Source organism: Neolamprologus brichardi, chromosome 23 (genome assembly GCF_056152115.1).
Source record: "Neolamprologus brichardi isolate AB-2024 chromosome 23, ASM5615211v1, whole genome shotgun sequence".
NCBI lineage: Eukaryota > Metazoa > Chordata > Actinopteri > Cichliformes > Cichlidae > Neolamprologus > Neolamprologus brichardi.
The window spans coordinates 7,943,332-7,968,702 of record NC_142125.1 but is presented as its reverse complement, the minus strand read 5'-3'; the positions used below and the strand labels follow the sequence as shown (position 1 = coordinate 7,968,702).

Here is a 25,371-nt window from a genome sequence, read left to right as displayed (position 1 = left end):
GTCATTTAATGCAGCCCGCTTGGATGTGTAGTAATTTACATATTACACGTTTAGAATAATTTATGACTATTTCTTAGACATTTAAAATATTCTGTCACTCATTTAATGACCTCTATGAGTCACTTCTAATTAGCCAACCATTTAAAGTAAACTTTCACATGCATATTGATGAACTGCAAATATATCAGAATATACTTACATTTATATTTATATCTGTTATACATAATTGTAATTGACTGCAGTGTTTAGTATCATTTAAAATAATCTGCTGTACATTTATTGTTATTACTTTTTATGACATCTCACTTATTTTAAACGTAGAGCAGATTATTAGACATTTAAAGTGATCTTGGGCAATCGTGGCTCAAGAGTTGGGAGTTCGCCTTGTAATCGGAAGGTTGCCGGTTCGAGCCCCGGCTTGGACAGTCTCGGTCGTTGTGTCCTTGGGCAAGACACTTCACCTGTTGCCTACTGGTGGTGGTCAGAGGGCCCGGTGGCGCCAGTGTCCGGCTGCCTCGCCTCTGTCAGTGCGCCCCAGGGTGGCTGTGGTTACAATGTAGCTTGCCATCACCAGTGTGTGAATGGGTGGATGACTGGATATGTAAAGTCCTTAGGGACTAGTAAAGCGCTATATAAATACAGGCCATTTACCATCTTATTCATATTTTTCGTAATAAAAGTATAACTACACTATAATAATAACTCTATATATTTTCTTCTGTACTTAGTTACCCACTCTCTATGTGTGTGAACTGTATAGTAATATCAAAGGGCAAAAATAAAATTAAACAAAAAAGACAAACTTCATTTCATATGACTTGAGCAGCTTTACAGTGCACTTCAATTACAGGGCAGAATACAGTCTTCAAGTCTGTGTGTGCTAACACCACTACTGCTACAGACAGAAAATAAAAAGCAATGTGTGTGTGTGTGGGGGGGGGGATCCAGCCATGTCATTCACTTGAACCTTGACACCAAGTTCTTGATAATGTTTTGCTGCCATCACCAGCTGAGAGTAAATGTGAACTAACAGCTGGCATTACATGAAGGGAAGCACTCCATCTATTGGTCAAACGTAGGGCAGAATTAAGGCTATTAGTATGAGTAAGGTGCGTGTGTATTTAATATTTACCTTAATTTTAAACACGGGAATGATCTGATGCTTTTTCTTATGGATTCTGTCTGTTGCTATACTGATTAATAAGGTTTTGTGTTAATGTTAAGCGACTGATATTGCAACAGATAAATATATCAGATGTCTAAAATTAATTCATCTATTTTCTTCAGTGTATGGAAGTCAGGGTCATGGTAATGCCGGAGCTTATCGCAGGTGTCATTGGGTGAGAGGTGTGTTGCACTGTGGACAGATCACAAATCCGTCACAGAGCTAACGCAGATAGATAAACATCCATTCACACTCACACCTGCAGCCAATTTAGAATGAACAATTAACATAACATGGATGCCTTTGGAATGTGTGAGGAAGACAAAGTACCTGGTGAGAACCCCCACAGACATGGGGAGAGCATGCACACTCGATGGGGAACAGCCACAGATTCTGCTGGATTCAAACCCAAGACCTTCTTGCTGTGGGGCGGGGTGATTAGCGCAGCTATTATATGGGATTGGGGTGGATTTGTTTAAAATCCACTGCTAAATTTATGGCAAATTTTGCTGTTGTGCTCTTAGATGGTGTTGTGGCTGCATTGAAGTGAGTCTATCAGTTTTCTCACCTTATCAGTGTTCTCTGAGGAAATAAAACTAGACCGTAACAGGTTTTCTGCTTCAGGGCGACTATTTTAATATCAATGAGTCTGGAACAGTGTAGGGAGAGTAGAAAAAAAGCTTTCAGGTGATTTACAACTCGCTATCATGAGTTTGGCGTCATTGCTTTGTAATGAGCAAATGTGAGGAAAACATTCCCGTGGTGGAAAAAAGGACCTGAAGCTTAGAGAAATACAATTCCGTTAGATTGGAAAAATTGTTGCTTGATTTCAGCCTAACTAGGTTTACTATTCCCATCCCTGTTTGTAATGATGTATTTCATTAGTTCGTGGGGCATCTGTTGATGCTCACTGGACCGACCACTCTGGAGGCTTTCTCAAATGCAACAGGCTTTCCATTAATCTTCACATTTCGCAAGCAGCCCACAAAAGGTGAAGGCACAGGGGCTCCATTGTGATTTGTTGTCCCTAATTCAGGAAAGGAAAAAGCACAAAGAGATTCTGATCAGATTATACGACAAAAAGCTGATACTCTCTGAAAGATATAATGCCCAGCGGTTCATGGATTTACCCCCAATGTGAAGCGATTCCAGGGCCGTTGAATATGACGTGGATTTGGGGCCTGCTTTCTCCTTGGACACGGAGTCAACCACTAATTGGAATGCGTTCCTTTTTTTGGAGACTGAGAAACAACAATAACAGAAGAATTTTAAAAGCACAACTATCAACATGTGACTCACGTTCTTGGATGTTTTTAATACACGATGTCCTACCTGTAACCTCGTGAAATTTTCCATCACAGAGGCTTTTACGAGGTGTTACTGAGACACTAACAGCTCCATTACCATCATTTGCTTTGACGCCCACCTGGTAAAACATAACATATTTTGTCATCTCATGCAGCTTTTCTTTTGAATTGCTACCTAATTAGCTGTCACAAGAGCGAGAGGTTTTTACCTTGTTTTCCATTAAGAACACATTAAGGCTGGTCTTATCACTTTGAACGTGGAAGAGAAGACCCGTGAGGTGTTGAGGGCGCAGCTTGAAGGACAACAAAAAGTGCGAGCCAATGGTGAAGTAGTTATCTAGAATAGAAATGTTCTTTATGAGTGTGCGGATGATTGAAACGCATCAGCAGCATTAAGATTTTTGAAATACAAGGCCAAACCTAAGACGATGTGACCGCCACCAAAGTACGTCCCTTCTTCTGCAAGCCCATCAAAGCACGGTAAGGCTTTGTGGCTCACCTCAGCTGCACCAACAAATACATCATTCATTTTGAATTCCCTTATACAGCTGATAACGCCGTCTGTGGGGATGTTGTGTCCCTGATAAAGGACAGGAAGAGAAAAGAGAAGCCGGTCAGTGTGCAAACAAAAAGATGTGGGAAAATATTTGCCATAGCTTGAGTCTGATACAGACTTTAGTGTTTTTGCTTTTTGTATCAGCTCCCAGATACACGGGGTTGTGCAGGTCTAAAGATGATCCCTCATTGTTTGGTAAGCGGCCATCAGTCACACGGATCCCATCAACCAGAAGATGAAAAGTGCTGTTCTCCACGCTGAACTCAACCTGCGCACACGCAAACAAACTCAGCCATCCACAGAATATAACTTCATCATCACTGTGACATGACACACAGATATGAGAAAATAATTACTGCATTTTTTTCCCTGCATATTAAGAGTTATGTCCCAATTGTTCTTGCTGAAAAAAAAAGATCAAGACAGTCATTACTGATGCTTTAAACCAGGGGTGTCAAACTCAAATACACAGTGGGCCAAAATTCAAAACTGGAACAAAGTCGCGGGCTAACATTAATATTTATTGAAAAAAAATCTTCCTCCAGATATAAGAATGAATCTTTTCTTATGGACTCAAATAAGTTTTGCTGGAAAACTGAATATGGAACAAGCAAAGCTTAATACTAAACAATATATATATTAGCTGTATAATACCAGTAGGCCAGCTCTAATAGTAATTTGGTATGGCTTCGCGGGCCAAATGTAATTAGGCTGCGGGCCAAATTTGGCCTACGGGCCAGAGTTTGACACCTATGACTTATGGCAAAGTTACAGTCTCAATGTTATTCTTTATTTTTTCTCAGTGTCTTCTTGAGGGACAGTATGTGTATAGGTGTACGTGATATTAAATGAATGTTTAAGTGCAGGTTATTGTGCAGACTCAGCACAGAGCATCAAAGAGTTGATTTGTAGTGTGTCACATCAGTGTGGTGGCAGCTGTCCTGGCAGCCAACATCAAAATAGCGTTGTCAAAAATGACAATAGCGTTGGCATTTTTGTTATTTGTGTTTTGTAATCTTTATAAAAACCTAGAAAAAAAACACCTCTTAATCTTTGGTATATGGCGAGGTGCTGTGGACATCCAAGTTTGTGATTGTGTAGATTTTTCAAATCAATACCATGGTTGCATCTACTGAAAATCTCTGTGAAGCTTAAATCTCAGTGACCTTGACTTCAAGGTCAGAGGTCAACTTTTCTGAAAATCGGAGGAGTTTCACATTTATAACACAGGTATGTCTACCAGGAGGCTGAAGGGTAGCACTATATATTTATAAACAATCAAAAACAACAATTTATTTCCAATTTGTATGGAATTTATTTCTGTAAACATGGTGTTTTAGGTCGGATTAAAGGACTGATGTGATGGTAAGTTGTCCGCTGCTCTGCTTTGAATATTGGTAAGCTTTTTTTTTTTTTTAATTTTCACAAGAATTGCTAGTTCCCCTAGAGTTTTGGCCACCCCAGCAATCAGAAGATTCCCTATGAGCAAGCATTTAGCGACAGTGGGAAGGAAAAACTCCCTTTAAAAAGGAAGAAACCTTCGACAGAACCAGGCTCAGGAAGGGACAGCCATCTGCCGCGACTGGTTGGGGTGGGGGGAGTGAAAATTTAAAAAAAAAAAAAAGCCAAAGTGATAATTATTGGAGCAGCTTAATTAATATTTCCAGTGTAATTTGCTGTTAACATCCTTTTCCAACCCCAGTTTGTGTTTTTATCACTTTTGTCCAGGGTGGAAGATGCCATGCTGGAGATTGACTCTGTATGGTTTTTCAATGTTGATACTTGGGAACCTGTTGGAGAGGCCAGGGTTGAAAAAGGGATGCCGTAGAACCTGAGAGGGTGTTATCCGCTGGTGTGCATCCAAGGCCAACATCTCTTTAATTAGGCTGACAAATAAGCGTTGGCCATCTTCTGGTCCTCGTCTAAACATCATTATTTGTTCGAGGTCATCCAGACGTTTAAGTTTTATGTATCTTGTCTCCAAAGATTCATATCCTGTCTCGTATTTAAATTGTTGGGCGGTCTTAAATGTCCAGCGTTGTTGGTTGTAGTTGTAGTTGTCTTTTGTGAAATAGTCTTCAGTGTACACGCCAGGATCGAGAACATGATCTGGTGGCTGACCCTGAGTCTCTATGATGAATTTCAAAACATCATAATATTTTTTTCCAGGGTAGAGTGGCACCCCTGTAACAAGCTCCACAGCCACCAGCCCCAGAGACCACATGTCACTTGCTTCATTGTAAGGAAGGCCAAGCATAACCTCAGGTGCACTATAACCAACCGTCCCCACACGGTCACCAGGCATCACTGCAGACGCAGGACATGCGAGGCCAAAGTCTATAAGTCTGACTTTGACTGGAGACTCATAGCGATTTACAACCATGATGTTTCCAGGTTTGAGGTCAGCGTGCACTATTCCCAAAGAACCCAGGTGGGACAGAGCATTTGTGAGTTGACCTAAAATTGGCCTGACTTCGCTTATGGGGAGACGCCGGTTATTCGGGTCCCCTATGTAGTCCCACAGGCATTGATCTAGGAGTTCAAATTTCAGGCAAACTCGCTCTCTGTCAAGGAAAAAGCCGTTCCATTGAACAATGTTTGCGGCATCTGGATCCAACCTTCGCAGCTGCTCCAGGATGAAAATTTCCTTTTTTGCCTGTTGCAGAATATCAGTGCGGTTCTTGTTCACCTTAATAGCCACAGCTTGGTTGGTTTTGGTATCACGGCATTTGGCTACAATACCAAAGCCCCCTTCTCCGAGGAAAGCCTCTACCTTGTAGTGGTTTCCCAAAATGCTCCCTTCAACTATTTCAAGCTCATCTGAGCTGAAGGATGGGCTGGCTGATGTGTGGACGAATACTTGCTGAGAAAATTCAACCGAGTTTTGAAAACTGCAGTTGATTTTCTCTGATCTCTTGCATTTCAAGTTTGAAGGGTGCTGAAAGACCACCGGGTTTTGTGGTCTTTCAGCACTCATGTCAATGCAAGGGGAACTCTTAGGGTTGAAAAAGGGATGCCGGAGAACCTCCGACGGTGTTATGCGCTGGTTTGCATCCAAGGCCAGCATCTGTTTAATTAAGCTTACAAACAAACGTTGGCCATTTTCAGGTCCTCTTCTAAACATCATTACTTGTTCGAGGTCATCGAGACGCGTCAGTTTTATGTATCTTGTCTCCAGGGACTCATATCCTGTCTCGTACTGGAATTGTTGGTCAGTCTTAAATGTCCAGCGCTGTTGGTTGTCGTTGTCTTCAATGAAATAGTCTTCAGTGTACATGCCAGAGTCTAGAACATGATCTGGTGGCTGACCCTGAGTCTCTATGATGAATTTCAAAACATCATAGTCTTCATTTCCAGGGTAGAGTGGCACCCCTGTACCAAGCTCCACAGCTACCAGCCCCAGAGACCACATGTCACTTGCTTCATTGTAAGGAAGGCCAAGCATAACTTCAGGTGCACTATAACCAACCGTCCCCACATGGTCACCAGGCATCACTGCAGATGCAGGACATGCGAGGCCAAAGTCTATAAGTTTGACTTTGATGGGAGACTCATGGCGGTTTACAACCATGATGTTTCCAGGTTTGAGGTCAGCGTGCACTATTCCCACAGAACCCAGGTGGGACAGAGCATTTGTGAGCTGACCTAAAATTGGCCTGACTTCGCTTATGGGGAGACCCTGGTTTTTCCGGTCCCCTATATAGTCCCACAGGCACTGATCAAGGAGTTCGAACTTCAAGCAAACCCGCTCTCCGTCGTGGAAAAAGCCGTTCCATTTAACAATGTTGGCGGCATCTGGATCCAACCTTCTCAGCTGCTCCAGGATGAAAAGTTCCAGTTTTGCCTGTTGCACAATATCAGGGTCGCTCTTGTTGACTTTAATAGCCACAGCTCGGTTGGTTTTGGTATCACGACATTTGGCTACAATACCAAAGCCCCCTTCTTCAAGGAAAGCCTCTACCTTGTAGTGGTTTCCCAAAATGCTCCCTTTAACTATTCCAAGCTCATTTGAGCGGAAGGATGGGTTAGCTGACATGGTGAAATGTGTCGGCTTGGTCAGTGAATTGCTAAGTAATGCGAAATTCTCTCAAAACTCTCCAAAAGGTTTGCTTACTGTCAGGTCAAGGTCCGTTGAGCAGCAAAGTTTAACAGAGCAAAGCTCCTATTTAAGGGTTTTGTCTCTCAGCAAGATGATGACATCACAAGGGATCAAAGGCATTCTACTTTGGATCAAAGGCATTCTACTTTGGATCAAAGGCATTCTATTTTTGATCAATGGCATTCTATTTTTTCAGTTGAAACACTGAAAAAAAATAGTGTTTCAACAGGGCAGGCTGGCGCCCTGTGGGAGGCAGAGGTGATAAGGTAAGGATGCAGAGGATAAGAAAAGATCTTATCTGTCAGCTCATCGGCGAGCAGCCGCAGAATCACAGCTGCAGCTTGGCAGGGGATGGAGAGTGAAGACAAAATCAGCAATGACTTATGGCAGGGGTGTCAAACTCAAATACACAGTGGACCAAAATTCAAAACTGGAACAAAGTCGCGGGTTAACATTAATATTTATTGAAAAAAAAATCTTCCTCCAGATATAAGAATGAATCTTTTCTTATGGACTCAAATAAGTTTTGCTGGAAAACTGAATATGGAACAAGCAAAGCTTAATACTAAACAATATATGTATTAGCTGTACAATACCAGTAGGCCAGCTCTAATAGTAATTTGGTATGGCTTCGCGGGCCAGATGTAATTAGGCTGCGGGCCAAATTTGGCCCGCGGGCCAGAGTTTGACACCTATGCTTTAAACTCTTAAACTCTGCGTTTCTAACCAGGAGAGTGATCTGTCTGGTAGAAATACATGCACTTTGTAAATTCTACAAATTTGTGCATATGAAGCCAGACAGAAATAGAAATACATTTAGATTTATTCTTAAGTTGTGCGTAAAATAAATACAAATGATAAAAGGGATTTAGAAATTAGTTGTTCCTCCTGCTTTCCATTTATGCTCCAACAAACTTTCAAAAATCAGTTCCATTATGTAATTTTTTATGTATTTTATATATTTTGTATACATATTTCTTGTTAGTGGTGTTTGAAATCCCATTGGAAGCTTTCTGATATCAGTAATTTTATTTTCTGCACCATTTAAATCCTAACGCTTCATTTTGGCACTGCCCGTTGTTTAGGGAAATAAATATATTTACTTCTTGAGAAGAATAATATATATTTTCTCTGCCTGTGAGACACTCAGGAACAACAAAAAACAAATTGGTTTTTTTGTTGTTAATTTTGTCATCCAATCAAAGCTTAATTGGTGCTGCTGTAAGAACAAAACGAGAACAAAAGTGTGAGGACTGGATTAAAGGTTATATTTGTTTGCTCTAATGAAAGACACCTGCTGCCCAGCTGCCAACAGTAGTAATATTAGTTATTGTTTTTCTTTATTATTTTTTTTAATTTATTTTTTTGTTTATTCTTTTAGTTTTGGTTACCTTTTTTGTTCCATTGATCTCCTCTTTAGAGATATCATCTCCTCCCTCATGTTTCTTAGTGTTTGTGTTTCTTTTGCTTCTTTGTTCAATCCGATTAGTCTCACTTGCATTTTGCTGGTTTTCTAGTTTTCTTCTTTTATCCTACTGCTGATAAAATCTATGTGAGATAAGCAACCAAAATTCCCATATATCTGCAACTGTTCCTTTGAAATCAGGAGTGCAATGTTTAGAGCTTTTCTGCTTTTATCACTTAATATTTGTAATGAGACTTGGTTACAAACTCTATGCCAGTTGCCATCATTGCTCTTCTCCTTGTGCTGGATGATTCTGTTTTGACCAAGTGACATCTTGATCTTGCCGTTGGCCATGTACAGAGCCAGGAGGGGGACGGCTCCTCTTCCTGCGACATGGAGGATGAGCCCTTTGGACGATTTGGTATTGATATCAAGAGAGAAGTGAGGCCTGAGACACATGAGAACAAGAACAAAGTCCCTTTAAATGTTTATGAATGAATACACAGCTGGATAAAGGTTTGACGAGGCACTCTAAAGGTTACCAAACCAAACCAGTCATGGAAAATGCCATTATAATTTTCAGGTTTTAGTATTTTACCTATAATTAAGGTTTTCTTGTGGAAGGTTGTAACTGACCCAGCTGTCTTTCTCATAGAGTTGGTATGCTCTCTGGGGTCTACATTGACTGCCAGCTGGAGTCGTAATCTGACACACAGCAGAAAAATGACTGCTGTTACTATGTCATTATCCAAGCAATAAAAGAGCAGCAATAGGGGAGCTGAAAAAAATAATAGTTTGATGTGCTTACAAGGTTGTGTGTCTGGGGCCTTTTCATTGTGGAGTGCGGTGGGGGAGGCTGACTGCACTGATCAAAGATAATATCTCCAGTTTGCGATAATGAGCTTAGATCAGCAGGTAAAATACTCGGCCTGTGTGAAATGAGGAGATTTTGTTTCATCAAAATTGAATCATGTTATTGTAATAAACAGATATATATATTGTGAGATATATTATGAAGCAACTGAAAGAATGCATAACAAACCTGCTTGTATAAAGATTAGCAATGCAGCCTTTGAATTTTCCTCTTTGCATGCTGATTTGGTCTGAATGTGCCGGACTCACATTTACATTGTCAATGCTAAGCAGCAGCCTGAGAAAATCACGACAACATTAGCGGCGTGCTGATTTTAAATTTTAATTGCAATAAAATCCAGGTATCAGCAAAAAGCTGACAGATCTTACCCTGATGGCTTCCCCACTGCAGACACGTAATGCCAGATTCCATCATTATACCTTTCATTTGACCTCAGGGTATAATTAAAACTATGAAAAACCACAAAGCCATCGTCCAGGGACAACTGGAGGTTGTGGACAGTTTCGGAGCCCTGCAGTGAGAGTACTACTAAAGCCATCTTGATCTTTTCCTTTTGATTTTCTTTTAAATCAAAAAGTGTGGCACACAAGATTTACCTGAGAGCCGCTCTTCAGAACAACGCCCCGCTTGCCTGTGGTCCTGAAGCCTAACGAGACTCTCACTGGCTGTTTGTCCCAGGCAAACAGAGAATCGACAGAAAGAGCCGAATTCAATGTAGCTGCACGAACACCCTGTACACAAGCCAGAAACACACCAGTATTAGACCCCTGTGTCTACAGGCTGTTCATTTAGTGCTTTAAAGCTAGACAGAGATTGACATGTGAAATAGGAAATGTCACATTTTTCCACCTACAAATGAAAAGTAAACTTTTTAAAGTAATAAAGCGCACTATTGTTGAAGTTGAATACACTGCTATAGCCTTAATGAGTAACAACTGGCAACTAATTTAAGCCTGTGACAGTTATATTATTTTAATATGAATGTAAGAAACAAACTGCTGCTACAGACTTTTTTCCCCTGTTATTTCCAGGTAGGTGTGATAGCTAATATTGGCCACATCATGCTACTGACTTTATGATTATTCTTCACAATAACGATTAGTTCATCACGGTTCATGGATTTGTTAAGTGAGGGGTGTCCCTGACTGGAAAACTGTGATAAGGGGTTTGTCAATCACAAGGTACCTTGCTGTGAAGCGCCTCAATTAAACATCTATTATACACTTAATGGGGCCATAATTTTCAAAAAGAACACGCTGCTATATTACATAAGACACAAAGTTAATAAGGCAACAATTTGATGGGGTACTGAGATCTAAAAGTGAGAAGTAAGTATATTTGTACGAGCAGGTACAAACACACTAATGAGGAGTTTTCCTCCTGCTGTGCATTAGAAACTATAGGCACATTTGAAGCACCGCTGCACAGGCATCAATTCTCATACTTAGATACTTAATTGGGCCATAATTTTAAAAAGGAACACTCTGCGTTATTATATAAGACACAAAGTTATCAAAACAACAAGTTCTTGAAGTGCTAAAATGAAGTGAGAAGTAGGTACAATTTCTCAAGTCTGACTAAGGAGAATTACTCCCCTGCTGTGCATTAGAAACCAGGCAGGTGTCGTGAACTTCTGCACTGGCTTCACTACTCAGACTCGGTGGTTAAGTCCATCTTTTATTTAAAAAAAAATAGTTTCAAAAAGTCTTTCCTCTGATCATCTGAGAGAAATTTTAATGCAGATTTGTGAACATATTTGCGGTAAATTACCAGTGAGGAGACTGGACATCCACTGCTGACACCTATTGTTCTGTTGTACTCGACAATCTCAGCATCTGCTTTCAGGTTATCCACGCATCCCCTGAGCGGTGCAGCTGTGATGTTGTGTCTGAGATTCAAAGGCAGACAGGCCCGTAGAAAAGGTCAGTTTGATTAGCTGATACTGTTTTCTTCTAGACTACTCAACACACACATTGGCACTGGCATTTATACGTCATATAGTCATGGTCATGAGTCTTTCAGTGGGGAATTATTTGTTTCCCTCCCAGAGGAAGCTGAGTTTGACATGATTTTAAAAGCATCGTGTGTTGCATTACCTCTCTCTGAGCTCTGCTGGAAGACCCCCAATGTAATAACTAATGTAGTCTGTTTGAATGTGATCTGTGGAGACCGTTTTTGGTCCATACTGGACAATGAATTTGTCTGCAATTGCAATTGCAAACTGCGTGTCCTGAAACAGGAAGCATATGCTTAGAAAGGCATGAATTTAACAAAAAGACTGTCAAGTTTTTTAAAGTAATTAATTGTATTGTTGTTCTTACAAACAGAGACACTCTTTCAGCACTCCGAAGTCTAATCTCTCTGTCAGCTTGTTGACCTTGTAGCACAAGGAAGCCTCTCTCCACAAACACACAGAAAAAGGACTCCTAAAACAGAAGAAACACACCCATTTTAATTCTTTTTGTTTGTTTGTTTGTTAAACATGCAGTTATACAAGTGCTTCAAGCATCTATTGAAAAATTAAAATCCTACATTGTTTCCAATGTAGAATAACAAGGCATTTGTTTCTCGACTGTTTGTGTGAAATCTGAACAGTCGCCTCTTTTTCCAGTCAGGATTCTTTATGAACGCCATGCGGTAACCTCTTCCTTCATAATAATCAGACACCTCTTCCTGTGCAATCCTAAACACATAATTTAATCATTATTTGACCTTTTCTAGTCAACACAATGTCCGACCTTTATTTTTAATTTTTGGTTTTATGCTTACTTCACAGTGAGCTGTTTTGCATCCATATTGACAGCATGTTTGAAGTTAAAAAGGCAGACAGGATTGTCATTCAGGTAGGAGAGTTTTATGGCTCCTCTGTACTTGGGGTAACGCAGCTCCACTGGCGGCTATGAGAACAAAAAAGGACTGAAAATTGGACTGAAAAAGTGAACATGTCATTTACTAATGCAAATGATTTTGTTGAACTCCTGTTCTCTAGGGCTCAGAAGCTCAAAGCTATTTTTCATTAACCCATTCCCACAAAAGGATGATGATAGACTGTGATAGGGACTTTGTATTTCAACTTCTTCACAAAAAGTACCTTTCTCACTAAATTGTTCAATTTCAGTTTCTGAATAAGACTATTGTGTGTCATTTATGCAGTCTATGGAACCCTATTTCCACTAATATATATATATATATCTACAAGTCAACTGAAGCTGTGTGTGCTGGAAACTAGTTTTTATATGTTAGCTTTTCCTTTATTTAAAACCAATTATCTTTGGCTAAACAAATGAAAGACACAGTTTAGGCTTGTGTCTAAACTTTCTGTGTGCTTGCGTGTGTGTTATACAAAAGTTATCATTGCTATTGCAACGTTTACAATTTTACACAAGCTTATTAAATGAGTTTGAATTGGCTTTGAGTCGTCTTTCTACTCTCTACCCTTTTAAACACTATAAATTTGCAGGCAGGATGAAATGAAAGCAGAGACTTATTACAGTGAAGTAATCGGGATAGCCCCCCACGTAGAAAACGACACTGCCTGGATCCAAGTCGAAGACGCCTGTCATTGTGTTTGGGAGGTTACGTTTAGGAGGGAGACTGACACGCTCCTTTGACGTGAAGTTCTTTGTGACGTTCACTTCAGCGTCCTGGTAAACCCTGCAGGAATTGTTGGCACGAAGATAAGAAACATGTTGGTGACATCATGTAAACTTTCAGCTAGCAAATCCATGTTCGTTTTGAAATACACTTCTACCATATGTACTCAGTACCTGTGGAAGATAACTCTGTCAAGGGCTGAGGAGTTTACGCTTCCGAGTGTTATTTGGCTGGTTTCTATCTCATGAACCACTCCACCCAACTTATAGACACAAACCAACACAGTGTTTCTGATAGCCATTCCAATGTAGTCTCCAGAAGCCTAGAAATGTAATAAAAGAAACGTAAGGTATATTAAAAACAAAAAAGAAAGACACAAACGACATCATGCTTCCTGTGTAGGCCGGTATGCACGCTCACATTCTTGCTACCCAGGTAGAAAACGAACAGGTTGGCATCTCTGTGTTCATCCTGGTGTCGCTTTCGTCTCACATCAGACTTAGCCGGGGTTTTGTGATGGCGATTGAGGAGAAGATCGACAGCTGTAAACGCTTTAATGTCCTCAAGGTCTCTTGGAGGGTGAAGCTCAATGTGGCTCTTTCCATTGAAAGTGGTGCCAAGAGAGAGCTGTGATAAGAGACGGTAGAAATTGTGTGTCATAAAAACAGATGATTTATGTGTTTTTAAAAAATAAACTATTTGTATTCATAAATTTATTATTTTATTTTTACAAATTAGGGGTAATGGAAATAAGGTTGCACTACTTTGAGTTCTATTTTTGGTCCACCAACTCAAGCAGAAGTTCTGGGGTTTTTTGGTATTTCCAATGTGAATGTTTGCATCAGAGTCACTAAATGAAGCAGCTTCCCACATGTAAATAATTGTAATGTCACCATCCAAGTAGTAATTCTAGCTGGTAAAGTCTGTTTATTTCTGAAAGGTCAGACTCAGCAAGAAAAAAAAATTTAACCAAGTATATTAGCTTTTTGACTCAGCACCAGCATTTAAGGCCGTATTGTGATCAGCAGATTATCTAAAACTTTCTGAGAGCAGTCGCATGTAGCTGACCCTGTAACCTGGTTGATCCTCCAGACAACAGATGTCAGTCTTGGCTGTGCAACTTCTTGGAAAAATTTAGTTTCCCATAGCTGGCAGCCTTGTTACTCCTGATCAGAGGGGAAAATACTTTCAGCTTTGTCTATGAATCAAGCCAAAATACAATCCAGCTATCATGCCCTGTCCTCCTTTCACCAAAAACAAGGAAAATAATGAAGATAATCTCTGCACACTCCAAGGCCAAATGAATTGTCTTTGGATAGTGCTTACATAGCACTTAATATATAATGTGTTAATTTGAAACAGCCTTAAGCAATATATTAGTACTTTTGAGAGTTTATAATGACTCTTTTATATTGTCAATGCTGATCACTCATCTGTTCTTATATTACTTGATCTTACTGCTGCATTTGATACAGTGAATCATGAAATATTAATTTCCTATCTTCAGCAGTGTAGTGTATCAATGGCACTGCTCCAAACGGATTAAAGTCATATCTGATTAACGGTTCTTTTTCCATTAGGATTTGTTCTAAAGCGTCCACTTTGACCCATGGAGTACCACAGGCACCTCAGGCTTCATACCTTAATGTCATGTAAAGAAACCTGGTGTAAATTATGATTCCTCTCTGAAATTAAAGACCGATTAAATCTGTCACTATAGCTAGTTTCTTTTAATAATGAAAGTCAAACCTCTTGTTTAGTTTATTAACCTTTAATAACCTTTCATCATATTCAGATGGATCACTCCCGTTCTTTATATACCAGATTAAGTAAGACATTATTACAGTTGCATTTAGCCTAAAATGCTGCTGCTAGACTCCTAATTGGTGGATGAAACATGATCAAATTTGACCAATCTTAGCCTTCTTTTACTGGCTGCCTCTGGAGTTTTGTCATTTATAAATGCCTGCATGGGCTTTCCCCAACATATCTCTCTGAGATGATACAGCTTTATACTTCTTGCTGGATACATAGGTGACTTGTTAGTTTTGCCAAGTAGCTAATCCAAAACTCTAGAACAGCCTCATCCTTCAGATCAGGTCGTGCGCCTCACTAACAGTTTTCATATCTTGACTAAAACCTCACTTCTTCTCTTCAGCCTTTTTAGTTCTGACTTTCAACTGTGTCTTTCTGTAAACAGGATAACATATCTTTGATTATTTCTAATTATGTTTTTAAGTTTGCTTTGAAATACTTGCTTTAGTCTTATTGCTTTTGTAATTTTTATAATTATGTTTTTCCAATTGTTGTATCGATTGTTGTGCAGCACTTTTGTCAGTGTCTGTTGTGCTTTAATGTGTGAAATAAATGATCGTCCCTTGACTTGAAAAGTAAACTGCAAACATAATAAAATATCTGTCTCGGTAATAACAGGTAACACTTTACATTAACAATCATTAAAAAATGGTAAGTATCTTGTAATTAGATCAAAAGTTTGTATTATTGTTTTTGCTCGTATTGTTAATACTCCTGTTTGAGTTACTTCCTGTTTTATTGAATAATATTTTCTTTGTGATCGTTAATAACATCCTGCTTCCCTCTATTTTCTGTGCCACTTTTACTCAACTAGTTAATCACTCGCTCCAGCATATGTACCACCTGTTCTTCATTTTTCTGTTGCCACATGGTCTTTTAATGTCTTGGAGTCAAGCATTTAATTTAATGCAATTTTTTGTGACATGATTTTATTTATTTATTTTTTGTATTCATTTTTATTATTTTAAAGTTTTTTTTAGTTTTTGTTCAAGTGTTGGATGTTGGATTTTTTTATTTTTCATTTTATTATTCACTTTTGTGTATTTGTTTGGCCTTTCTGAGTTATTTGATTTTCTTGTATTGCATTTATTAATGAATGCAATATACTGTGAATTTTTACATTTTGGCAGTGCTAATTTCTTAACTTATAAAAGATAAATAAAGGAAATAAATGTTATCTTTAATCATATCTTTTGCTTCATATCAGCCTGTTTTCTTTCAGTTTTTGCCTAACCCTGCACCTGAGTGTGCATCACTTCTTCCCTGATATTAAATATCTGGATTTTGGACCTCTCTCCTGAAAAAAATGTCACTAATTACATCTGCTGATAGTTATATTTATGCTGATAAGGTTACTTTGGAAGATGTAGATTTTAATAGAATCATCATAAAAAATAACAAAGCATTTACTGAAAAGTAATTTAATAATTGTGAACATCAGTTGCAACTTTAGTTGCACTTGCACTCACCTAGGTAATTATGTATGCATTACAAAGCATTTAGAAACAGCTTAAGTTTCTAATGATACTTAAGCTGTAAGTAGCATTAAGCAATAAAGATATTCAGGGATTAAAAAAATATTATTATTGTGATATATTTTTTTCAGACATAAACAAATTTTCTTATGCATGGGTCTTCATAATTAATATTAATAGCTAATAACAGCTGCTAATATCAGACCACCAATACATCTCTAATTTAAAAAGTGACATAATCAACTTTATATTAGCAATCCAAACAATATTTACAGAGCAGTTTATAAAGTCAATATTAGCCATTAAATTATCTAAAAAAAAATATCTGCTCTAGGTCAACAAAGAATTTGGTACACTTCTTAAAATGTCATGTGTACAACTTTCTCTATCATCAGTTGCAATTGTTTCTTATCACCTATTATACAGCATATAGTTTAGAATTAATTTCTATTAAATAAACTTCTGAAAAGGTGAGTAAGAAAAAGTAGGAAATTATTATATAGCGACCTAACAAATATTTTTATTTATTAAAATATCATTTTTCATTGTTAAGTCTAAAGTCACTATTTAAGTTCACATAAATCTTATTTACCTAGTTTGTATTTACTCAGAGAGCTAGGATAACCAGTAATAAGAATGAAACAGCAGCACAAGGAAACTGGCAGCTGCCATCATGATGGGCTACAGAACAATGATTCTCACACATGTTAAATGCCAGAATCTTTCCCATCACTAGTTTCAATGACCGGGACATAAACTCTCAACTTTGTCCAACACTTTGTCACACTAAACGCAGCTGCTACACACAGCATTGCTATCAGAATGTTGAGTCTAAACTAAAACAGTGCTTTGACCCAGAAAAAGAGGATAGAAAACTTGAAGATACCTGCAAAGAACCATGAAGCTGAGGAAAACTGCAGACACAGCCGACAGCTTCATAAGGTTCAGTCTGCAAGCTACACATTTCATATGCACACTGTACTGTCATCAGTGTTGTGGAGTAACGGAATACATGTACCGCCGTTACGTATTTAAAATACAAAATATGAGTAACTGTATTCCGTTACAGTTACCGTTTAAAAAGGTGGTATTTAGAATACAGTTACTTTGTTGAAATAAATGGATTACACGGCAGTACTTTCCTGTTTCATATTGTGGCGGGTCAGGCCGGTTTGGGTTTTGTTTGACAGCTATGTTCTGTTGTTCCAGGCGGCAGCGTTACGGTTGCCATGGTTACAGAGTGACGCTCTCTCTCTCTCTGCGTGTTTCCTGGGTGAGAGAGCGCCTTTTTGTTGTTGTTGTGCTAAGCTAATAGGCAGAATGCTACAGGTATAGCTCTAAAGAATGTAGCATCATAGGCAGTGTACTCCGTGCTGCAGGGAGAATGGACTGCCATACCCGTTATGTGTCTGTGAGGCGAGGGAGGGAGAAAAAGGAAAAGTACGAGCTGTCATCGAGCAGAAACGGGAGCTGGAAGCATGTAAATATAATAATAACCACTGCAGCCAAGAAGAGTGCCTGACGAGCCCAGTTGTAAGTAAGCTATTAAGACTCGACTGTACACCGTGTTCGTGTTTTCCTCCAAAAACAACAAGTTCTGTTGGAGCAGCCTTTCAACACCTCTCTCTGTCTCTCGCAAGCAAAGTTGACCCAGACAACAAAGTAAAGCTATTTTTCGGCTACCAGCCGACACAGAACTCACCGTATTAGCCAGAGGTCCCTTTACTACGGTTCGGAGCCGCGGACCTTCAGTAACAGTAATAAATCACAGCAATAGTACATTCATGTAGTTGTAAACAGCATGATAATATATTAAGTAATCCAAAGTATTCAGAATACGTTACTCTCATTGAGTAACGTAACGGAATACGTTACAGAATACATTTTGGGGCATGTATTCTGTATTCTGTAATGGAATACATTTTAAAAGTAATCTTCCCATCACTGACTGTCACACGCTGTGAGGCTGTTCCAGCTTTAAATCAAATCTGACAAGTCAATTAAGAAATTAATAGGAAAGATGAAATTAAAAATAAAATGTTACCCTATTAACAAAGTTTCTTGTCTCCTCTATTATGTCCTTGATTCTCTGGATGCTTTCTGTCATGTTTGGGTGAGGTGACATCCTCCTACCAAGAGCCTTGACTTCTGCGAGCTTGTCACTCATCACAGGGAATGCTTTGTTGAAGCTTTTTACTTAAGCAGATAAAATAACAACACATAAAACCTTTAAATGACTGTATTTTAACTGCAAGAATATGTTTAAGGAATTTAAGATGTAAGTCGGGAGAATGTGGTGTGAAATGTAAATGTGAGTTGCACACCATTCAACACTTACCAGCCTGGTCTGCATCTGTCAACATGTCATTTATATTCACACTGATATTGGTTAAAGTTATTCTTCCTACTTCCTCGCTGATATTTCTCAGTCTCTCTTTCACACTGCTGACTGTAGCGTTAGCATCAGAAGCAGCAGTTTTCACAGACACTATCAGTGTCGCTGTGTCATCTGAAATACAAAAGAAAAACTATCATATGCAGATACAATAACTAATTTGATGTTTATTTTCTGATCTGCATCAATTCCAAGTGCTCTACAAACCTCCTTTGATCTTTTTGAGTTTGTCACAGATGGACGAGGCGTCGATTCTCAGTGATCTTCTTTTTTTCTTTTGTTTATTCACACGATTCCTGTGAGCATTTACTGTACGTGACACCGCTGTTCAAAAGAAATTAGAACACCTTTTCATTTTGCACATTCAAACTCAATATATTTGTCTTGATATTTGTTTTGTTTTTACAGACTTTTAAGGTGACTTTGAGTGTCTCTGGTTTCCCTCCATAGATGACTTGCGTTATCTTTCAGCTGTTCAGACCTGCTGATCAGACCTCGCTTCTTCACATCCTAATTTATCATTCAAATATTGCATTAATATTTTCTATAAACACGTAGATTTTTTTAATAACTCTTACTAACAGCACTGAAGTTACCTTTAAGGTTTGATCAGCAGCCCTTTTGGACTCCTTTGCTGCCTTCTCAACCATTTCTACTGCCTTAATGTTGCTGTCATAGGCCCCTATACCCAGGAGGCTGACCAGTGAAGTGCTGTTAGTAGCGGTATGAAGCGCTCTGTAACAAAATCCAAGATGGTCTATTATGTTACACAAGAAACGGGGCCCAATCTAATCTAAATCTGCCTTGCTTCTTTATTTGTTCTTGGGATTCACACTCACTGTTGTAATTCTGTCACCACTCTTCTGAGCTCCTTTGCATGCTCCTCTGCCTGGGCTATAGCTTCCACCTCTGCTATTATTAAACTGTTGTTTAACTGCTGCTGTTCCAGCTGGGCACCATCCAACTGAGCTGCTCGCTTCTCAAATTCCTGCAATTTAAACAGTAAACTTTAATGCAAAGTCCAATACTTTTGAGAAGTTATAAAAAGCTGCTTCTTACTTTTTTAACTTCCTTAAGTATCGACAAGATGTCAGTAATGTTCTTTAGCAGATCTTTAGTCATTTCAGTCACAGGATGGAGAGTGCTTTGTTCTTTATCCAGCTGAGCTTTAAGATGCTGGAAAAAGAAGAAAGATAAAACAGTTTGTCATCAGAAATGTATGACATGGCCAATGAGGGCTTTATTTCCCATTACCTGCAGATGCTGTAGGGCAGTACGACTCTTGAGGTTAAGACCCCTTGCTCTGTCAACTCTGTCCTCTGCATCCAACAGCAGCTCGCCCAACTCTCTCACAGCAGAATCGGAGGCCATGAGAGAGTCTCCACTCTGAATTAAGATGAGTTGCTTAATTTCTGCAGCAGCTATCATGTCGTTGCTGATGAGTTCTAACACTGAAGAGAGTATGCAAAATTTAGTTATCAGAGTTATTTGATATTCTTCTAACTCTAATTTCAACAATTATATTTTTATTAATTATGAAATTATTAATCTGCAGTTGTGTTTCTGAAATGGTTTGCATTTGGAAGATTTTCCTGTGAAGATGCGGTCAGAGGAGCTCTCCATATCTTTTTGTTCAACCTACTGAATGAAAGCCAAAAGCCTGCACTTCAACTGCATCTGAGTTGTTTTGTTGGAAATCATTGTTGTAAAGTACACAACTAAAATTGGAAAAAGGTTGTCTCTGTCCAAATATTTATGGAGCTAACTGTATATCTGCCACATATTTGTGTTCGCTCTGGTTCAATAAACGGTGAGAGCCTGGGTCACATACACTATGGGAGTCAAAACTATCTCCACATCCAGACTATTTGATTTGCACACAGAGATTAATCTTGCAGCCAGTCAGTCAAGAGTGGAGGATTCAAGTGAGAATCACCCCAAATGTGGAAGTATAGGTCAAACCAAGGAAGTATACTGGGCCTGATGTTTTCATGAGAATAATTCTGCTATCTGGGCATAGATGGATGTATCGACCCATTTGGTATAAAGGTACATGCTGGCTACTTAGCCTAGCATAAATACTGTAAACAAGACGAAGAAGAGAACATCTGTAGTGTGTAAAGTAGTCACCTTTTTAGTTATTGGTGGGTATTTGTTCCTATTTCCATTTGATTTCAGCAGATATGCTGCAGTTTCATTTTTAGCAAACGGACATGCCAGTTGGTTATTTCTTAAAATGTCAATTAAATCTTTATACAGTCATTTTTATATAAAAACATTGGTGAATTCTCAACTGGTGAAAGGTGGTTGGTTTGTGGAATGATTTAACATGAAACACAATGTTTGTATTTAAAATACTAAATGCCAATGTGTCCATTTTCAGCCCCACTCTCTCTCCTCATAATCATACTTTAATCTCTATGCTCAAGGAAAAAAGATCTCTAACATTTATGTGCCTTCTCCTGCTCGCTGCCTGCTTTGTCCCTCTGAGCAGTGCAGCCTCTCATTCTCATTTCCTGCATGATGCGCTGAGCTTCTTCCATCATCCTGCCTTTGTCCTTTTCAGAGAGAGAAACTGAATCTTCAGGTTTCGCCTCAGTTAGCTGCTTTATCAGATCTGACAAGAGGAGAGACAGTGCTGTTAAATGATACGGCTGAGCCTGATGCCCACTTTGACATAACAGGTAATTTGGTTTCCTTAACAAGTGTCACAAAGTCTTTGGCAGGAGAGGCAGGAAAGATCTGCTTGCAGCTGATATCACTGAGCAGAAATTATTAAAGTTAGGAACACTCCAGCTTCACGCTGATAAAACCACAAATATTTTCATATTTCAGAGATGTACCTTGTATTGTTGTGAGAAGACCTCCTGTTTTAAATAGATCTTCTCCCTTTAACTTCATTTCATTTGCAGACTCCAAGGTCTTCTTCAAATATGATGTAATGTCAAGGTTCTGGTAACATTTTGGAAAATATTTAAATATATTTAATAATAAGCCAACATAAAGAGCTGGGAAATCTCACTGTGGGTTCTCTGTATTTCACTTCTATCCTCTAGTATTCTAATATGAGTTTGCATTTACAATTAAAAAGGAAAACTGATCAGTCTCTTGGATGAGTTACATTTTGATTAGCACGGGAAAATTCACTCCAGGTACCTCATCACTCAGCTGAGACAAGTCATATCTGTCAGCAGCCACATCTGCTTCCAGCTGTTCAACCTTTGGATCCAGGAGTCTCACAGCAGTATTGCGCCTCCCCATCTGTACCTAAGAAACATTAGATAAGAAGTACTTTGAACTTGGAGAAATGTTGCTGCATGATCTAAAATAGCAAATATTCTCAAGGGCAGTGTATTTTCTCAGAAAAACACCTATTCCCTCTGTGAATCGCTACCTTTGCTTCAGATATGTTAGCCTCCAGGTTGTTCAGAGTAGATCGTGATACAGGACTATGATTGATGTTCTGCAGCTGCTGTTTCAGCCAAACCAGATCATCATCCATCTTCTCTGAGTCCACCAGCAAAGTGTAAGTACAGCTGTCACACTCTGCCGGTAAAGGCAAGATGAAATATAGTGAGTCTTAGTTTTATACGTCAAAACATGACTGCAAGATGAACTTTCAACACAGACTCACCATGACAGTGATCCCCACAGTTACTATTACCAGATGTGATGCACTCTGTTGAAAGGAAAAAATAGTAAAGTTGGATCTCATCACATGAAGGCCACTTTAGCTGTCCTATTAGCCCATGTATGCAAATCCATATATGGATATACAGGCTACAAAAATATACAGTAAGTATAAGTAAGTTGTAGGAAATCAAACAAACAACAACCAACCAAAAATACATAAATAAATAAATACCATTTCATTTAAAATGTATATATACAATAATATAAATTTTATGCATTAAATAACTAAAATTACATCAAAAACATGTAATTAAATTAGATGCTGAGGAGCATGCCCGAGAAATATGAGAAGAATTGAAAGCAGACCTTCATTAAAGCAAAATAAATTGCAACCAGACACTCTGTACCCGTGGAGGTCATGTTTAGTCTTTCACAGCTCAATGACTACAGACATTGTCCTTCTGCAATGTTTTCACTCTATGTTACTGAGTGGTGATTTCCTCAGCGACCTGTATTTTTAGACTATACATTACAGATGCATTGCAAAGTGAACCTGGAGAAAACATCAGTGCACTTCTGGCACAAAGGGATTGAGATCTTTTTTTTCTCAATGAGTAATTATCTATTTATTCATTACTTATTATTTATTTCTTTATTGCATAAATAGTCACCTCCAGTCAGAGAATCACACATGTTCAAACCATTCTTCTTGCAGTTGCAGGGCTTGCACATGCCCCCATGCACCATGGGATTGCCATAATAACCAAATGCACATCTTAAAAGGGGGAAAAACACAAGAAAAGTAAATAAGTGAGGCATTTGCTGCAAAGATAAAGATGCAAATGATGTATGGTTACCTCTCACATCTGACTCCACTGTAACCATGTTTACACAAACATTCCACCACTCCTGAGCCAACATCGAGGCAGGCCAGTGCAAAACTAAAACAAACAGTGAAGGTCTTCATATTCACGAAAAACAAGGAAAAGGAAAGCTGTGCAGGAAGAGTAGGACATAAACAGATACTGACTTGTTCTCTGTAAAGGGACATGGACAGGCACGACAGGTTCTGTTCACCGGATCTCCAAAATAACCCTCCTTGCAACGCTCACAGCGATTTCCTGTAGTGTCGAACTGACATTTCTAGAGGCCAGTTAGATCAAACAAAAGAAAAGGAACATGGTTTCCATCTGGTCCAGCAGCGTGACTACAAATGCTACAACACTGACATTTGACACAATATTGTTTCTCAGCAGCAGAGACATCACTTGTATCTGAGTAATGATTGTCTTTTTGTGTGTGCATGTGTGAGTCAGCACCCACCACACAGTTCCCTGTACGCTCATCACACTCATCGGGGAGCCCGTTGCAGCTACATGGCACACACTGGCCCCTGTTTGGTCCGACCCACTCTCTGTAGAAGCCAGAGCTGCACTTCTGTAATGACACAGCGACATGAACAGTCAACTATGGGGCAATTAACATAATGGAAAACTCCAGGGGTGCTAGACCTACTTTAAAGTAATGCATTACCACAAATCAATCATTATACAAGGTGTAAATGCAGTTCCTGCTGTAGTATTTGCTGTAAAGTGCACTGTAAGAAAAAGTCCTAATATAAAAGTATTTTACTGTGTATTTTACAGTTTTGTTCTGTTCTTCTAGAATATCATTAAATTTACATAAATAGACTGTGATTTCACATTTCAAATGTAAATTAATGTAAAATCACTGTAATGTAATAAAACATAATTTCCTTGTTTTGTAAATGTATTTGTCTGTACATATGCATATTTAGATTGTTAAAATACATTCACAAATGTATCATGATTGCACAAATATTTGTCCGTTATGTGAAGGATTGAACTGTTAAATTCAAATGTAATGCTATGGAAAAATATATAACTTTGTTTACATCAACTAATTATTAATATTGCTATTTAGGGTGATCGTGGCTTAAGAGTTGGCAGTTCGCCTTGTAATCAGAAGGTTGCCGGTTCGAGCCCCGGCTCAGACACTCTCGGTCGTTGTGTCCTTGGTCAAGACACTTCACCTACCGCCTACTGGTGATGGCCAGAGGGGCCGATGGTGCGATATGGCAGCCTCGCCTCTGTCAGTCTGTCCCAGGGAATGCAATCCATTATTATTTAAACCAACTGTTAACTGTATATTTCTGTACATTTAAGTATTATTATTCATATTGCCACATTCATTGACCTTGTTTATAGGTAATTTCATTGTTTGATCACATTAAAATGTTCCTAATTTAATGTTTAAAAGCACATGAAAAAGGCAAAATCCCATGTAAAATTAGGGCAACAAACTGTATTGTCATTACTGAAAATAACCGTATTTTTATGGGAAAGTTATTTTCTGTTATTTCATGGTATTATTTTGGCGCCCCAGCTGCCCGAATATTACTGTTTTTCTAGGATTTTTTTTTTTAACAGTGTGGTGTGCGACATAGAGATACATATTGAAGAGCATGTGCATGTTGGAAATGAGTCTGCTCAAGGTTATTATATATCCAAGTAAAGGTCTGGTGACTTAGGACTGAGCTTAGGATATCTGGCATGTAACAAAACTCATGTCTGATAGTGACTGCACAAGAGTTAATAGTAGCTTTATATGCTCAGATCACAAAAACCGAGTCACTGAGATTTCTTGACCTTGTTTTCTCTCACTCCACATAATGTAATAACAAACAGTAGTATGAAAAATAAGAAGGAAAAACACAGTGAGTAACAGATAAGCCAAAAAGCAGCTGCATTACCTGAGTGACAGCACCTGCTGTCTGGTTGCTGAAGGAAGGATCACAGAACGTTTTCCTGCTGTGCTGCTTCTGACGGATCTGAGTGCGTCTGTCATGCCAACACTTTGGATATTTCTGAGCAGAGGGACAACTTGGAGCAAAGCAGAGCAAAAACAACGGCGCTGCAATGCAAAGCCAAGAAGCAGCCCACTGCATTATAGGTCTTTCAATGAGCCCTGTGAGTGTAGTAAAAAAAATCCTCCCTGCTGGGAGGGAGCTTCGGCTGAACCTTGGAGCTTTT

General features: G+C 38.9%; 2 protein-coding genes across 3 annotated transcripts; both read right to left on the bottom strand.

Moving 5' to 3' along the window:
* Nucleotides 1-1,603: 1,603 nt before the first annotated feature.
* On the bottom strand, nt 1,604-25,286 carry lama3 (laminin, alpha 3). 2 transcript variants are annotated; one of them, XM_087836663.1, is made up of 38 exons: nt 25,092-25,286; nt 23,642-23,755; nt 23,349-23,461; nt 23,176-23,259; nt 22,990-23,093; nt 22,312-22,364; nt 22,080-22,229; nt 21,842-21,952; nt 21,529-21,637; nt 21,132-21,302; nt 19,940-20,136; nt 19,745-19,861; nt 19,525-19,673; nt 19,282-19,420; nt 19,096-19,195; nt 18,893-19,009; nt 18,629-18,799; nt 18,335-18,486; nt 13,421-13,627; nt 13,174-13,322; nt 12,898-13,060; nt 12,176-12,303; nt 11,939-12,089; nt 11,728-11,832; nt 11,503-11,636; nt 11,177-11,294; nt 10,003-10,137; nt 9,775-9,917; nt 9,575-9,682; nt 9,341-9,461; nt 9,131-9,237; nt 8,800-8,980; nt 3,147-3,296; nt 2,893-3,052; nt 2,682-2,809; nt 2,498-2,591; nt 2,296-2,406; nt 1,604-2,192 (listed from the first exon to the last, which is right to left on the bottom strand). In XM_087836663.1, exons 1-38 carry the CDS (start codon nt 25,284-25,286, stop codon nt 2,047-2,049), a joined length of 5,085 nt encoding a protein of 1,694 aa, XP_087692789.1. In that variant the 3' UTR covers nt 1,604-2,046. The 2 variants fall into 2 exon arrangements, with proteins under 2 accessions (XP_087692789.1, XP_087692790.1); XM_087836664.1 differs by having other exon boundaries at nt 22,080-22,231; nt 22,320-22,364.
* On the bottom strand, nt 4,110-7,080 carry LOC148096004 (uncharacterized). Its single transcript, XM_087836665.1, has one exon. The coding sequence runs from the start codon at nt 7,062-7,064 to the stop codon at nt 4,743-4,745; it is 2,322 nt and encodes a 773-aa protein (XP_087692791.1). The 5' UTR covers nt 7,065-7,080; the 3' UTR covers nt 4,110-4,742.
* Nucleotides 25,287-25,371: the final 85 nt, after the last annotated feature.

Coding starts and splice junctions, on each gene's coding strand:
- lama3 (XM_087836663.1), bottom strand. CDS start 25,286: ATGCAGTGGGCTGCTTCTTGGCTTTGCATTGCAGCGCCGTTGTTTTTG. Junction 11,833..11,938: donor TATTCTACATTGGAAACAAT/GTAGGATTTTAA, acceptor CTTCTGTTTTAG/GAGTCCTTTTTCTGTGTGTT. Junction 2,407..2,497: donor AAAATTTCACGAGGTTACAG/GTAGGACATCGT, acceptor GTTGTTTCTCAG/TCTCCAAAAAAAGGAACGCA.
- LOC148096004 (XM_087836665.1), bottom strand. CDS start 7,064: ATGTCAGCTAACCCATCCTTCCGCTCAAATGAGCTTGGAATAGTTAAA.